The 17,909-nt window shown below is 40.0% G+C and overlaps 1 protein-coding gene across 2 annotated transcripts; it reads left to right on the forward strand.

The window, feature by feature from the left end:
* Positions 1 to 2,288: 2,288 nt before the first annotated feature.
* On the forward strand, positions 2,289 to 11,160 carry spsb1 (splA/ryanodine receptor domain and SOCS box containing 1). 2 transcript variants are annotated; one of them, XM_067592008.1, is made up of 3 exons: positions 2,289 to 2,503; positions 6,730 to 7,649; positions 9,610 to 11,160. In XM_067592008.1, exons 2-3 carry the CDS (start codon positions 6,956 to 6,958, stop codon positions 9,735 to 9,737), a joined length of 822 nt encoding a protein of 273 aa, XP_067448109.1. In that variant the 5' UTR covers positions 2,289 to 2,503; positions 6,730 to 6,955; the 3' UTR covers positions 9,738 to 11,160. The 2 variants fall into 2 exon arrangements, with proteins under 2 accessions (XP_067448109.1, XP_067448110.1); XM_067592009.1 differs by having other exon boundaries at positions 6,734 to 7,649.
* The last annotated feature ends 6,749 nt before the right edge of the window (positions 11,161 to 17,909 follow it).

The following is a 17,909-nucleotide window of genomic DNA, read 5'->3' on the forward strand; positions in this document are numbered from 1 at the left end:
AAAGGGAGGCAGTAAGCATGTCTGCTCTCCCCTCCTCCATCGTGGAGGGGCCCTGAGATATCACCAAGCTCAGCACATTGCACCATCAGCGCATGGGAAAATGGGATTTTCACTGGGAGACGAGCTGAGGGGAAGGTAATTCAAGTCGCCGAGCTATGTTCCCCACCAAGGATGTAAAATGAGCTGTATTACCTTCAGACGCCTCACACAGTGGACAAATAAGGTCATTTCAAATGTCCTATTAATTCCTGTCCTAATCACAGAGAAACCAAATGCCAAATGTGAAAATATGCTCAAGTGCTGAAGTTAAGAAGCAAGTAAAGAGGAGGAGGATGTTTGTTGCGGCTTTTAGCTCTTGTTCTTTGTGAGCACATGCGCCACAGATGTTGCGTGATTTTTCAAGGGATTACATGGTTTTCCGAAGGAGTGATAAATTAATGAAGTAGAGTTTAATGCAGACCTGACCTAATGTGAAGCTTGAACCTGGAGCAGCGGGTGTCTACACCAGAGGAGCCACTAGATGGCAACAGTGTCCTAGTATTTCACAAACTAGTGAAATTTGGTGCATGTGTATGCTCTGACTCAGGCAGAGCTGCAGATTTGGTGGAAAGTCTGAACAGGATTTTAACAAAATAGGGGTTAATAATCATTTACGGGGGTCAAATTGTGGGAAAAACTGTGCTTTTCCCCCCCATTCTTTTTATGAATAGATGTTACTGTAAAGGAGCTCTGGTTTTGAAGAAATTTGTCTGAAAGATTGGAAGTGACCACCTTAGATGTCCTGCACATGAAGGTCATGTGTGGGGTGCATCATCCTTGTCAGTCCAAATCTCCTGTCAGTGTCCATACTTGACGTTCCCCTGGGGTCAGGGTGTCAGTCAGTGGACTATGATTCTGATTTACTGAGCATCACTGAATGATGTTGAGGATCTCCACCTGTCTTAACGTCATTCTCTGCCTCTTAAAGCGTGTCAGCCAGGGGACTGGGTGGCCTGAGGGTCAAGACGAACAACAAAGTGTGCCAGTGTTTCAGTGTGTGAGCGTTCACGGTTCACCGGTCCTCTTGGTAACACTGTGCTCCTGCTGGAGCTGGTCATATGGGGTGAATGGTGTGCTTAACAGGCTGGAGCATGAACGATCAATTATAGTGACTTTCATCATCACACATCACATGCATGCCCTTAGGACAGACCACAATGGCATAATCCCATCCTGACATACATTTTGGCAGGACACAAGTACATAACCAAGAATAATGCTTATTTTTTTAGCCATTACATAACAAGCATTACAGAGATATAAGCTCAAAGCAGAGTTTCATATGTCCACTATGAATTAACTTCTTGTCTTTATGTCAAACTAACAAGGAAGTGAAAGGCGGTTGTGCGATGTCTTACCTCACTTGAACAGCATATGAGGGTCAGGCTAGTGTAGCCTGCAGTTTAGGCTCCACATTAGGATCCTGGTGGTGATACCCTGGACTGAAGTTAGCTTCATATTGGTTCTTCCTCCTCAATAACCATGTAAACATGTTAAAATCTCAGTCATGGATGAGTTGATGAGTGTTTATTTCAATACGACAATAGAACCACCATGGACATATGATTTTAGCTCTATTTTTTATTTTTATTCTCGACCATTTTAATTGACTGTAAGCGTTAGCATATTTGTATTCAACTTTAATATTGTTAATAATTAAGTCAATCTATATTCATCTAATAGCCTACTTGATATTTCAGTATTTAATTTGATATTTTTATGTTACTATAACTACATCTTCAGAAAGTAATAGGATCTTTTCCACAATGAATTAGAGCTGTGAAACCAAATTTATCTCTCTCCCTCTGATTGATAGAATATCTATAAAATGGCCTTATTCAGGGAAGTACATATTAAAATGTATATTGCAATTTTTCTTAGTAATTCAATGATTAATAATTCATTACAATTATCAACTCTCGTTGCCACTATACGGGGTTTAGCATAATGAATAAAATATTGAAATATACATTGAAAAGAAAAAACACTCTAATCAGAAGTGGCTAAAATATAAAATAAATGAATGTGTAATCATAGTAAAGTTTGTTTGTAAGGGAAGCACAAGAAATGTTGAAGCTATATTTATAGTAAAAATCATTCATTTCAAAAGGAAATTGTAAAAAGTTTTTTAAAAATTTGTTTGCCTGACTGCACGTGTACATATTTAATGAACACATTTACAACCACAGGCGATTGAAACCAACGTGAGGCTTGCTTCACTCGGGCTGCAGCCCGTCAGTAGGGAGGTCCTAATCTAACACAGCAGCTGGGAGCATTTTACCACGTGACGCGAGAGATGTTAGAGAGCAGCCATCATCATTTTCACCTAATTCATGTTCAGCCCGAAATGGTAAAAGGTAAGCCGACACGGAAACTGAAAACAGCGATGAAGTAGGCGAAGACTTGGGAGCCTAAACCCGGTCACATCCGCTCAGCTGCTTCACCGCCTCACAACTTCACCCAGGTGTGTTTGATATGTTTTTCATCCCCCCTTGTTTTACTGTTCATATGTTTGCTGCCGAAGCGCTTGTTTCGGTGTCACGTTTACACATCTGTTATCTAAAACAACACTTATTTTAAAGGTTGTCGCTTCCCAAACGTCCGGCTCAACAGGAGCAGAGAGTTGTTGTTGTTGTGTGCCTGTCTTCGCCCCTCATTAACCGACATTAGCCGTGTGTCGCTGCTGCTGCTGCTGCTGCTGGGTGCTAACACGGTTTTGAGCAGCTCGTTGTGTAACAAACGTTTCGAACGCGATCGAGCTTCACGTGAATACAAACAAACTGTCGGGTTCTTGCAGCTTGTTTCACGCGCTGCCTCCCTCTCTGTGTGTGAGGCAGCGCGCGGACGGGTCATCGAGCCCGGGAGCACACGGCCGCCCGGCCCGCCACAGCTTATGTGGAGATTAGGCTGCTTTTACATTAGCTAGCATGACAGGCTATTGTGGGTTAACTGTCCAGTAAGGCCTACACTTCTTTAGCCAGTTTGTTAGGTTCAACTCCCCTGAACTAATGTACTCCAATACAACAGCACAACGTTTTACTTCCATAAACATTACAATAAGTTCAGTTTTTGTTTTAACTGTTATAAAGGGGTGTTGATTTAACTTTGTGGGCATTCTGGGGGATGTAGTTAAAGGTACTATTTACTTGTATTACGTTATACTGAGGTGTGGTTCTAATATTTTATCCTCCCCATTTATATAATGGAGAACAAACCAAAACAGCCCCCTAAATGACAAAGTTTAATCAACTAGAACTCCACATTATCCTTATAGAATTTAATGCAGGGCTGTTGTATTAAACTGCATTATTTTTTAGCTATAGTTGTATCTACAGTAAGTGTAACCTACTGAAATGTACCAACAAAAAAGCAACTGGACAGATAAAACTACAAGAAATGTATACTAAATCCTTGTTCAAGGCTACAACACTGCTTCAGTCTTTACATTCGCTTCAGTTTTTACACGTCATAGACTATTCAGTGACATGTTTCTACATAGTATAGGCTATTCAAGCTTTGTATCCACACACAATGGGTGACTTTGTCTTTGGTAAACCTTGAGCTTTATGTACTCAACAGGTCAACAAACAAGCTAGCGCTTAAGTTTAGGTGGGCCTGGTCTAAATTAGGCCTTACAATTGAGACAAGTGTTTCCTTGGCTCAGCAAATCCAGCGAGCCCGTCCTCTTGCATTTTAATCAGCTTCAAACCAGTCCAGGGGCCCAGGAACCCCCAACCAGCCCAGGCCAGGATCCCAGCCCGAATACATCCCTCCACAAGCCACCTTTTATTCTACTAATGGGGTATGTTTGTTTAGAAGTCCAAGGTAAATGTGGGAGGACCTTTTTATTGTTCTTTTAGTTTTGATTTTGCTTGTGCATGTTGTGTGCGTTGTACAGTGGCCCTTTGCCATGGGGGGAGGGAACGGTAAAGTCCTGGCTCAAAGAGTGTGCAAATTAACATGTTTCGCTCTGCCTGAATGCTGGACAGGCATTGAAAAAGAGATTGTTTACATTCGGATGCGGGCCACCCGCTGCTTGCTTTTTCATCCCTCCTGTTTTCCAATCACTGAAGAGACATGACCCATTTAAATGGTTGTTTACTTGCATTAGAAGAAGAGCCAAGGCACTTCTCAATGAACTCTTGTCTACAATTCAATTAGAGTGGCCTTCCCAGCAGCGCAGTTTCCTACATTACACAATGCTCTCTGCGGCCTCGCTGCAACACAGGCAGAAATACGAAGACCAAAGAGGGCACACCTGCGCCCAAAAATGTCACATTATGTCTTTTAGATATTGATACTTAATTAATGGCTTGATTATTAATCAGAAGTAGGCTTAAGTTGGTATTCAGATGTGTTTAAAGTTTCAAATGTAAAAATCAGGGCTCCTCTGTAATATAAGTGTATAAGTGCCCATCACAGCTGTGGTCTGTTGTAATGGAGTCGGTGAAGCACAGCAGGTATTCATCAGGCTTTTATTGTCAAGTTTCTACATTCCTAAAAGCTGTTCCTGCTGCAGAAGAGCTGTAGTCTAGCAGCGTCTCCCTCAAACACGACAGAAAGGCTTTTTATTTTTTTAAGCCAGACGTTTTATTACTGCTTTTCCTGTTGCCCTCTGACTAGACAACCATATAATAGGAAATGGCTGGAGTTTTTCCCCCCTCTTTTTTTTTTTTTTTTCCCTATTTTTGGAGATTGTGGGAATATTTCACTTTCAGAGTAGCTGAGTAACATGTCAGCCCACAGGCCTGATCCGCTTTTTCTGCTGCCTTGGTGTTGCTTTTGCAGAACCAAAACTCTTGTTTTAAATATCATAATGTCACAGAACTCAAGTTTCCTGTTTTTATTTTATTGTAATTCAGTATTTGAGGCACTTGACCCAATATGTTTAATAATGGTTGTGTGGCAGCATATCAGAAAAATTACATGATTCAGTGTTTTTTGCTGAAGACTCTGAGGCAGCGAAAAGTCCAAAGTTGTCCTCTCTGTAAGGCTGTTGAGCGCTTTGTCCTGCATTTGCCTGATAAGTGGAAGAAATTGGTAAATGTTATCACAAATTCTCGGATTGACTCCACTTTATCAAGAGAAGTTGGAGGAGTAGTGCGTAAAATTGAGGACAACTAGTTGAATCAAATTTTGAATGTCTTTTCATGTTGTTTGTGTGCCATAATTACAAATGAGTCAGAAGGAGCACATAATAAAATAGGTGTTTACCAGATATGCACATAAAGCTCTAAACACACAGTGTTTTATCAGCTGTGGAGGAAATGATAAGAATATTAGGATCAAGATGATGCAGGCTGTTCTTCAGTGTATCGCTGGCATGTTTTATGATCTTTTGTAGTCTACAGTTCTCTTGAGATTAGGCTACACAGGAAAAAGTGGTCACAACTATTTTTAGTTGATAACTTCACGTCTTGTGTCTGCAAGTGCATGTTAGAATTTCTAGTCATGCAAATTGAATTTGAATGTGCAAGTCACAGCTAAAAAATCAGATATGACATTTTGATCATTTTCAGGGTAAAGAGTTGGGTGTCTCAAAAACAGAATTAGTCCACATATAATGCTTTAAAGTATAAATTAAGAGTCAAATCTCATCAGTTGCACATTGGATGTTGTCTCAAACTGTGTTTTCTGATATTTTTAGGCCTCTATCAGTGTATATGTAACTTGATATTGCAGTTTTGTTACATGCTACATTTTCAGGAAAATTAGTTGAGAACCTGTTAATGAGTAAAATACCGAGACATGACCTTCTATTTTCTTATTTTCTGGCTAATCTACCAAATTCAATACCTTACAAATCATAGTGCTTCACCACATTGATCCAAAAATGTATATGTAATCCAATATCGCTGAAATCAGTCCTGTTCATTGATATAATATTACCTACAATGGTACAATACAGCCACAGATATTAAAGTGATAGCTACCGTGGTAGCAGTATGGCAAAATCTCTGACGATTGACAAATTAATAAGACGTTTTTTAACATACACAGGCAAAGACGGTTCACAGCAACTTGAGCCTGTCGGTTATTAAACTGTTGAACTGCAGCTCTTCAATCTGACATGTAACTAGGTCAGTCTATTCTTTGTAAATAGTCCAATCAGTCATACATATTCTTTTCAATCTAGTAAACACTGTTGATGACTGTTATGTGGCAGAAACTTGTTGGTCTTGTCTTTCTTGGTCGGCTCAACTTAAAGTGAACTGGTTTGGAGAGAACAAGGCCATTCACTCTTGATCTACTGTGACTGCTCCAGACTTTAGATTAGGTTCAGATGGTTGTGGGCAAACACGTCACAATGATAGTAAATCTTTACTATCTTTACTAAGGCTCTAGGAAATAAGGCCACGATCAGCAGACACATGTTTCCTGCTGTTGTGTAATGATAATGTTATCAGTAATAAGTAGTTTTACATCTCAGATTTCTTGGGTTTCTCTGCATTTTCAATGAATATTGTATTACAGCTGATGTACCATTTTTGTCATCAGTAAAAGGCATGATGGCATGATAAGCATGGACTTCGCTTATTCGCACTGCTGACAATGTGCCTTATGTTTAGCTTTCTGTTTTGTAGTATTTGATGCTAATGTTTCCTGATCCAAACAGAAAGGTAGCTAATAAGATTAGTTAATCGTTAACTTGTTTGTCTTTTCTGCTTCCATCTCATTTAATCTCTCCAGGTAGGCTTCAAACAAAACCTTGACTGTGTGCAGCTAGTGACACAGGAGCTCAAACCTGCGTCTTGGATTGCATGAGCACAGTGGAGGACAGGGTCCGAGGCTGATTACTCCCCCCATTAGACTTTGAGGAGGGGGGAGGAGGAGGAGGAGGAGGAGGAGGAGGAGGAGGAGAGGGGGAGGAGGAGGAGGGGGAGGAAGAAGGAGCTGCTCTATAACCGACCAGAGCATGGGGCAAAAGGTCCCAGGTGGCATTAAAACCATTGATATGCGGGATCCGGCGTTCAGCCCCCTGAAGCTGGAGCTACAGGCCCTGAGTCACACCAAGCCGTCTCGGCTGGATCTGCTGCTGGACATGCCACCCGCCAGCCTGGACGTGCAGGTCCAGCACTCGTGGAACAACGACGACCGCTCCCTCAACATCTTCGTCAAGGACGACAACAAGCTGGTGTTTCACAGGCACCCCGTGGCGCAGAGCACGGACGCCATCCGGGGCCGTGTTGGCTACACACGGGGACTGCATGTGTGGGAAATCAGCTGGGCCATGCGTCAGAGGGGTACGCACGCTGTGGTCGGAGTGGCCACAAGCGATGCCCCGCTACATTCAGTGGGCTACACAGCATTGGTAGGAAGCAACGCCGAGTCCTGGGGTTGGGACCTGTGCAGGAGTAAACTCTACCACGATGGCAAGAACCACACAGGAAAAACCTACCCGGCCTTCCTCGAGCCAGATGACACCTTCATAATCCCAGACTCCCTCTTAGTAGTCTTGGACATGGACGAGGGGACTCTGGGTTACATAGTGGATGGACATTATCTAGGAGTGGCGTTTAGAGGACTTAAGGGCAGGAAGCTATACCCGGTGGTGAGCGCCGTGTGGGGACACTGTGAAATACGAATCCGGTACATAAATGGACTCGATCGTAAGTATAAGGTTTGAATTTTAAAAAATACATCTGTTATTCTTTTCTCTCATGAGCGACATTGTTTCGCCATCTGTGATGATGTCATGAGTACAGCTCTTAAAAAGGCAGTGGCAGAATTTATTGATGCAATAAACATAGGTGTGACAGTGAAGGGTTGGTCACACTGTAGGCAGGACACTCACATTACCACAGATGGGGTTACTGCAGGGCAGAGGTATTGTCTGACTGAGCTCTTATGTAAAGCTGCACATGTGATAACGTGACGTTATTCGTATCCTTGTCGTGAAGTCCAGATTACATATAAATTAACTTAACTGTATCCCTGAATCATCTTCTCTCATGAGAATGTCTTTGTGTCCCGATCTTAGTGAGGATGTAACAGAGTAAAAATGTGATGTCATTATAACCTTTTATAAACTGTACTTAGCCTTTTATGTTTTGAAACTAGGCCTCCATTATAGATGTTATTGTATATTGGTCTAAAACATCCGGTGGTCCTTAATGTTCGTGTACAGAAAAGAAACAAGCTGCTTGTTTTTCCCCCCAGACAAATGTAAAATTATGCCAATTGGATTAATCTCAATTATTCCATGGTGAAAGGGTCATGAGCTTTCAATGAGGAAAAACAGGTGCTTATCAAAACGTGTTTGTACTCCCCACATGTCCCAAGTGCTCTGTGCTCATTAGATTTTTATGTTCAGTTCAGATCACTCGGCCTACTTTAGGTCTGTGGAAAAGTAGCGCTGCAGATGCAGTGATATGCATAAAAGCCAGTTTCAGTTTAATGACATTCCTCTTACTGTGCGATGTAGAGAAGGGAAATCACTGATCTTATACGCTGATGTTGAAGGCAGTTAGTCCCACAGTATGCAATGGTTAATGTTCAGACTGATTTGGATCCAGAATACAGTGTTTTATTATCTTTTTGGAACAGTTTCTACAGCTATAAAAAGTCAAACCTATTGGCAAATGCCTTCATGGTTACATATTGAACTTCAGTACTGCTTGATGGCCCATCAGATTGTGTTTGGAAATCTGGCATTTAATGTATGGTCAGATTCTTTGTCTTGTATATTTATTCTTTGGCCAGATATAACCTTACTTAATACCCAATTTAAAGAATTTTAGGCTGCAATTTATTTGAACAAAGTTTGGCTTAGTTTGTTACATTTACCAACAAGGGAGTGTAGAAAAAAAAAAGTAAAAGTAAGGTCCCAAAAATACAGAAACTCTGGATAAAAAGATACTCAACCCAAAATGTCTTTTCACATTAAGAGAGTTCAAACTAATGCCTCAAAACTGCGCTTTTTTCTGACAAGCAGTCCAAAAAAACAACCTAAGATATTTTACTTAATAAATGATTAATAGATTATTACAGAGCCTCCAAAGTCCCAAAAGATATTTTTTATCTTTTGCACACTGGGGATCTTTTGCAACGTGATAATATGTTGCAGTACAGACATTGGTTGAATATGAAGTTCTCCCTTGTCCACTCTCAGAATGGGGGAGAGATCCACTGCAGCACCCAGATGTGTTAATACCACCTCTGGGAATGTTCGTCCATTTCATTACCTCAGAGCAGATAAGGTATCAGTTTGAACCTCCTCGTTGAATATCTTCCCTCTGATGGAGCCTGCGTAGACTTCTTTAGGCTGACATCCTGATTCAGATTTTCCATTTCCTATATTCCCATATTTAAAATGATAGAACAGCTCATATTATGAATATTATATTAACTAATGGCAGCAGGACTGGAGGCAAATTTTGTTTTGTGAGTGAATATTTTGCTTAGTTATTATACACAAAAGGGACTCCCTCTATGTGGTCACTTTGTCAAATCATCACATCTCTGAGAGGAGTCAAAGGTGGAAGTTTATAAGTTTACGGTCTCTTGTAATGAAATTCAGCTATTGTAAACCCCTCACTCACTCCTCTCCCCCCTCTTGTCTCCCTCCAGCTGAACCCCTCTCTCTGATGGACCTGTGTAGGCGTTCGGTGAGAGTGGCGTTAGGAAGAGACCGTCTGAGTGAAATCCATAGACTGCCCCTGCCGGCTTCTCTCAAGAACTACCTGCTCTACCAATGACGGCGCTGACAGTCACAACACACCGTACACACTCCCCGTCTTTCTCATGTTTCTCTGGGATCCGTCTTGGGGTTGAACCCGTTTGACAACATTGCTCAAGCCTCTAAGACTGACTCAGCCTTATGGATGATTCAACAAGTATACTTCTTTGTCAGTGGCTGGACTCTTTTTTTTGAGTTTCTTATCCTGTTTTAATGACTCTTTGCAAATGTATTCTCTAACTTTAAAAAAAAAAAATCAGGAATCACTGAGCACTATGCACATGCTGATCCGGACGATGCCCTGACAGTCACCATTTTGGTGTACCTCCTCCAGTTTGTAAGATGATGTGGCATAAGTGGTCGGTATCTCTGCTGTGATTATGAATTTCTATCTCTTAGGCTTTTAAATTTAAATGTTGGTCGTACTAAAACAAAACTGTGGAGATTGGACTTTAAGCATAAGTGCAGCTCCACTATCTGACCACAAGGTGGCAGCATATATACATATCGACCAATACGTCCTCTCAAATTGAGAATTATAAAATGAAATCTTACTGTGTTTTTTTTTTTATTAGAAATTATGATGTTTAAATGGATAATGAATAAAAAGTACGGTTTTCACAACACAGGCAGAAGATGCTGACCACTCCAGTGAGTCTGCACTGCAGTGTGAAGCAGCTGATGATCAGCTCTGACCACTCGCAGGCAGCACTATCAGGTTTCTCTTGCTTACCATTGAGGCATCCGACAGGAACATAATCAGCAGAAATTTTAACGAAAGGATAATGTCACTGTGATTATTTGTAGCATGCATCTGCAGGAAAATTTTCTCAATACAATCACGTTTTTGTTTTTTTTTAAAAAATAATTTCTGTCACTCCTGCTTTTTGTAGTGCAGTAGTTTTCAACCACATACTGTCGAGGCCCAAGAGTGTTTGTCTCTTAAATTCAACCAATTGCTTCATCAGCTGATTTCACTGGTTTGCACCAGAAAGTGGAAACCAGCCAGTGAAACAGCTGCTGTAATGTGGCAGTTGGTTGGATTGAAAACTCGCCACTCTTTGGTCTCACTGGCACATAGCTGGGAACCATTGATGTTGTGTTTGTGTTTTATGACATGTAAAGGGGGAAAAGGGGTTTGGGAACCAGACTATGTTGGTTAACTACATATTTAAGGCACCATAATGACAAAAAAAAGACAATCCACAAAGTGCTGTACAAATGTGATAGAAGAAAGTCAGACTGCCAACATATTGTCAGATGCCATATCACAGACCTGTACTAGGATTTTTAAATGTGCTGATGTGGTCCTTATTCAGCACTCAGCTGGATGTGGACACACTGTGCCACACCTTACTTTTCCATGCTTGCAGCTTCCATTTTATTTGTATTCCTTGTTGTAGATTTGTTTGTAAGTATATATTAAAGTTTATTTCAAAGTATCTATTGTGTATTGTGCATTGCGTGGGAAACTATTATGAAACTGTTGTGAAACATCAAGCTGCAGGAAATTAAAAAAGTAGTCATTGCTGCTTAAGGCATCCAATTAAATGCTGTAAACTGTATATACATAAACATTAGGTGGAGTTAATACAGTATAAGGTGATTGTTACCTCATCCGTCCCCTGTAAATCAACTCTGTATATGTATTTTGTTAAGCTACTACTTAAGTCTGTTACAGTATATATGTATTTATTTATATATATATATATACACACACACACACACACAGTGGGGTCCAAAAGTTTGAGACCACATTGAAAATCTCTAATTTCACGTAAACCTGGAAATTAGTCATAGTTTGAGGATTCAGAAATGTTTAAAAACACAGTTATAATATGTAATATAAAGGACAGTTTAAGATTCTGCACTATTTCTAGGTTGGCAATCAGGTCAGGTTTCCTTGTGTTGTGTCTCTTCCATTGAAGCGTTCAGATGACACTCAGGCGGATTTGATCGACTCATCAAAGGATTTAAGTCACTCAACTTGCAGCCAGTGTTCACCTGTTATAAATATAGCTGTGACTCCAGTTTGCAGCAGATCATCGCTTACTAAGTAGCATTGTAGTAGTGGGAAACATGGCATCAAAACTAAGTGAAGTCAAATTGTTATTCTAAACAAAGACAGGCTTTCTCAGCATCAAATCATGGGTAGACTAAAGGTTTCAAAGTGGGCATGCATGGAAGTCTAAAACACTTTGCAGAAACTGGATCAGTTGCATCCAAAGCACGATCAGGCAGGCCAAAAGTGATCACACCATCAGAAGATCAATACATCGAGCTTAGTTCCCTGACAGATAGAAAAGCAACTTAATCACAGACGCATAATTTGCTAGATCAAGAACACAAGACTCCAATCAGCAGAAGAGGGCTGTGTTGTAGAGTCTCAGAGGACGAGCAGCAGTTTCTAAACCACTTCTCAGGAGGGGAAACGAGGCCAAACGCTTGGGGTGGTCTAACATCTGGGACACAGTCTACCTCTACCTGAGCAGCGCGCGTGCGTCGCTAAACTGCTGCGGCTCGCGCGTGCGCGGTGTCCACGCAGACATGCTGCTACAACCCTGTCTTTCTACATAGAGTCTGACTTTAATAATGGCCATCAATAATAGGATGTTTCATAACATTTTGTCATAAATTTTATTTATATTTAGACAGTAAAAGGTTAAGAAGCGTGTGCTCAATTGTGAAAAAATAATAATATGTAGGGTGAAAGTGGATTTCTTTTCTGATGGGCATGATGGGATCTGGTTGGGGCTACTTCTGTGTCAGCCACATATACTCCTCACACAAGACGGGGTTTTTTTTATTGATTATATTGATTATTCTGCCAGTTAAACCACCGCGGTCACCGCTCCAAGTGAAGGAAATCCCTCCAGACGACAGCAAACGAGCCAGACACACTCCGACAAACAAACCTCCAAACTATAGGCTAACTGTCAGGAGGCAAACTGACAACAAATAAGGAGCATAACAACACCAAATCTCCGTCTGGAAGCAAGTAAAACAACAAGCAGGAGTCCAGGTTTGAACTAATATCACAGAAATCGAGCAGGAAATAAGCTCAATGTGTCACCGACTCTCCGCGCTGGAGTTCCCCGCCAGAGGGGATCCCTGCCCCGGCGTGCACCGCGCAGGCTGACCCGCAGTTGTGACTCTATATTTTTTTCATGTTTATGACATACTCTACAGATATAGTCAGCAGAAATTTTAACGAAAGGATAATGTCACTGTGATTATTTGTAGCATGCATCTGCAGGAAAATTTTCTCAATACAATCACGTTTTGTTTTTGTTTTTTTTTTTAATAATTTCTGTCACTCCTGCTTTTCGTAGTGCAGTAGTCACTGAAACTATTGTGGAAAAGGTGTAACGTTGCTGGTATTTTGTCAATATGTATACCAACAGATCATTTTCACTGTCTATTTTTGCTGAGAACCGCGCGCGTGACGCGGAAAAAACTAGACAAGACCCCAAATCTCTAGATGATGCGCGCACAGACCGCATGAGACGCACGTGCGGGTTAGAAGGATACATACCGCAGGAGGATAATGACCCCAAATACACCTCAAACCATTGCAAGAACTACTTTAAGACCAAAGAAGACCAAGGAGTCCTGACTGCCATGGGCTTTCCTCCACAGTCACCTGACCTCAACCCCAGTGAACATTTATGGGGACACTTGCACAAGACATCACAAGAAGCTCTTTGGAACATTGTCAAGTCATGCTGGGATAACAGGGCTCATCAGGTTTTGCACAAACTTGTGGAGTCCATGCCAGCTCAAGTGCATGCTGCCATTAAAGCAAAAGGGGGACAAACCAAATACTAAGGTATTATTTGTAATGAAAAAAAAAAAAAAAAAAACTCTAGAAACATGCAAAATAGAAGAATCTTAACTAGTGGTCTCAGATTTTTGGACCCCACTTGTATATAAATTTATATAATGACAAGTAAGAAAGATTTCCAGCTGGACACAAACCAGGGATGTTGTGATTCATGGTCCCTTGTTGCTATTCTGAGATGCTAATATTTCATTCCAGTGATTTTAAAGTCATGTCTATGAAAACGAACATGCTCACAGTTCAGAAATAAGTTAGAATTGTCTAAATATTTAACAATATTCTTACAAGGGCTGAATATGAAACAACAGTTTAACACTGAAATATAATATCAAGTGTGTCTTGTGCACTAGAAGTAATTTGATGTATTTAATATATAATATAATGTATTTAAAATTGTTCTGCCTTAATAGACCTTTTCACAGCAGATGTTTTGACTTGTCATAGCAGGGAAAGCAAAGGTGTTACTAATAACATTAATGCTGTCTCTGTTCTATTCAAGGGTCCTAGTGAGTCATGACAGTGTGACAGTGAGCCAGCATGCACGATGGCATTCAGCTGTCGTTATTTATTATCATGTACACCTGTGATTTTCTTACTGTGACATATCAAAATGACTTTCATGAAAAAGGTTCATGGGTGTGTCAAAACTAAGAGCAGAGTGAATGAGATGTCAATATATCACAACATGTACTTGCATGCAGAGTCCTGAGAAGAAGTCTAATCAAGAAAAATAAATGAAAACACCTGTGTGTGACTCTAATGTTCAGTACATGATGTTTTGTTTCAGCCTGATCAAAGGTCTAATGAGGCAAGATATCTGAAAACACTGGTGTGAATGTGCAGGACCTTTAACTTCTGAATGGTAAACAGGAATCTACCAGCAGTGGTAGGTTTCACTGCACACAGAAACTGAGACAAAACATTAGGATAGGTAGCGAATTTGCACATAAACACCCAGACAGGCTACATACACAGTATTTACCATGTAAAAGTCTTCAGCCACTCTGAAACTTTGCATTTCAGGCCAGTTATCTGAGCAGAATGACTATTTAACAAAACCAAGCAAGCAGATTTTATCCACATCACACTAGATTATATGGAACATTAGTTCTAGGAAACTGAATCCTTTGACCCTGAACTTCCTGTCCATAAATAGTACTGAATCCTCTTTTAAATGTTGTTTCCAGAAGGCGACTCCTTCCCTTTGGACATTTTCAGACTGCTGGGAAATGTCCTGTTCCCTATAACATCTCCTGGGAAGTAAAATATGGAAGTGAGTGATGTGACACACACAGTATAGTAACTGTAGTAATATAGTCCATGTTTAGACCTGTTTAGTCTTCTGAATTGTGTAAATTACTTATGTTTCCTTGCAAAATGTTTCCTTCTTACTTGCAGAATCTATTTTATTTGTAGTGGAATTTTTGTGCATATATTCAATTTATTTTTAACCATTTATCATGTCTATTGCATGAAGGAAGGAAATGTAGGGTGGAAAATGTTACCAAACTACAGCTGACAGTTTTAGGTCAATAATAATTACTCGGGGATATTATGGCACATGCTGAATTGTAAGGAAAGAACTTGGTCTCACGAATGAAGAATTTAAGATGATCTCATTTGTGTATTCAAAGATGCAAAAATTTAATTTCAGTGAATGATGCTACTTAAAAAGTAGATTTTGGTGCAAGCTGAATGTTAAACAAGCAGGTTTGCACTGAAATACTATAAAATGTAAGGTAAACAAGTTACTGATATGTGCACTTGAAATAAAGTTCATTAAATGCACGTAGGCCAAGGACTGAGGGAAACCAATATTGAAGCGAGTAGGGAGTGTTGGGAGTGGCAGCAGGGAGGGAGGGAGGGAGGATTTGAGCCTCTCTCACTGTTGCATCAGCCTCCAATTACTTTAACACTGTCACTGATACAGACACTGGGACACTTTAATCCCTGTGATGGTTTAGCTTTTTACATAAGGCACAGGATTAAGTTCAGCAAAGTTTATGTGCACATACACACACACACACACACACACACACACTGTGTACTGGAGCTGATTCAAAGAAACCCCAAGAGATGTTTGAAAGAACCAAACAACCCTAATGGGAACCAAACTGCACCTGCAACTTACTGACATCAATACTGTTACAATTAAAAACAAGACAACACATGGAAGCTAAAAGAAGTGAGAAGATACAGCTGATGTAGAGAATAAATCATATGATTTCTGTATTTCACTTCTCCCTAGACCACAGGCTAAGCTGGGAGGAACTGTCGCGTCTCAGTACATGACGCTGCTTGTTTCACATTCAGTCACTTGGTGTCAGCATTTCCAACCTCTATATAACCACAAAGACCGGTCATGACAAACTGGTCATGACAAACTGGTCATGACAAACTGGTCATGACAATAGTAAAATATTGTAAATAACAGTGTTTTACTTGAAACACCTCAGAGGTCTGTTCATTTAAAAAAAGATAAATTAGACAACTCATGTTGACGAGACTGATACAAAGGAGACACAAACCTTATTATACAATATTTGACATTTAGAAACTTTGAATTAGTGCATACTGTACATGTCAGTATATATGTCAAATATAAGGATATTTCAATATAAAGGACTTGTGTGATTAAATGTAAAACATGCAGACAATGCTCAGTTTATCTATTAAACTGTTGGTGAGTTGGATAAAAAAAAAAGCTTCAAATCCACAGGGACAGCTTATACCCACATCTGTGTCAAAGATCAAAATAAGGTGAGACCTGTTTACATGTCATTCACTGAAAAAAATTACACTGACAATACAAAATGACAACAATATTGTTATGATTCCCAAAAGGGCAAAAAGCAAGTGCAGCTGAGGAGACTGAGACTCAACAGCACAGATGTTATTGCACAATGTACACAAAAACAAGGTGTTATCAAGTTGCTGGAATAACCTTTTAGATTTCCATAGGTTTACAGCTTAGATAATATGTTCAGGGTGGCAGCTGGAGTTACGTTCCAACATTTATTGCACACCGCTGATTGGTGGATGGCACATACCATAACATCACATGCTCATTATGGCCACACTGAACGGGCATGGTGTCATATTTCAGCTCCAATTAAAATCAAGGTCTTTAGTTGTTGCTGATGAGATAGATGAAGTTGTTTTGCTTGATGTTTTATCTCTCTATTTCCATTTCTTATCAGAGTAGGACCAGACTAATTACAGGTAAACATATAATTTGATGGAAAGTTTGCAGAAACTTCCATAGCAGGAAGAGATCATAAAGATTAGGTAACTGGGTTGAGATATGCATACAGATCAAAATGTGTCATGGTGACATGTGAGGGTTTCTGCAGAACATTTTATGTTCTGAACATTTTCAGACATGAAAAACAAGCCCGTCAGTGTGTGAGCACAGTTTGCACTTACACTCCTCTCATACCAGACCTTGACTGTGAAACCTGAAAAAGCCAGAAAATGGGTCATTTAACAGTAAACGTTTTGATTCAGCATACTCTGAAAGTTTGATAGAAAGCAAGAACACATTATTTCAATTAGAACTCCCGCCCACCCTTGATACAATATATAACTCAGTATGACTACATATAAAATATGCAACTGGTTACTGTGCATGCTACATAACAGCAACATCACGGGTTTGACTCCTGCCAGGGACGTTTGTTCCATGTCATGCCCATCTCTCTCTGCATGTTTCCATGTCTGCCACTTCACTGCTGACTGTCCAATAAAGGCAATGATTAAAAAAAAAAAAAAGCAACTTTATACTTCTACCTCAGAGGAAAACATTGCACCACATTTACCTGCCAGATAAATATTACTGGTTATGTTGCAGATTCAGATTTTACTCACAAGATATAACAAATAAAATATGATGCATTACAATTGATTAAACTATCCAGAATTATAAGTGAATTAAAAGCTCCACATTCAACACAAGTTAAGTAAATTTAAGTACATTGTGCAAATAATGCCTCTCTTTCACTCTTGAATCCAGGACTTTACCGTATATTTTCTGGGTGGTAGTTTTACTTAAGAAAAAGGTTTTGAGTACTTCTTTTACCAACATTCCCATTTAGAGAAACGGTGAAAATAAAGCAAGACAGTTTGCCTGGGGCCCACAAATCACTAAATCCACTCCTGTGCAAGAATATTATAGGAATCATATTTTCACTGCATTTTCAGAAGTCTGTTGGTTCTGTAAATTATACAGAAGTAAAATTTATTTTAAATAATGAAACAAATGAAGGTCAGGAAGGAAAGTTCAAAGTGTTCAAAGTGTTGTCCTGCTGTTGTTTTTGGAGCTTTGTTGCAGGCAAATGATTATGTAACCTC

Source organism: Thunnus thynnus, chromosome 6 (genome assembly GCF_963924715.1).
Source record: "Thunnus thynnus chromosome 6, fThuThy2.1, whole genome shotgun sequence".
NCBI lineage: Eukaryota > Metazoa > Chordata > Actinopteri > Scombriformes > Scombridae > Thunnus > Thunnus thynnus.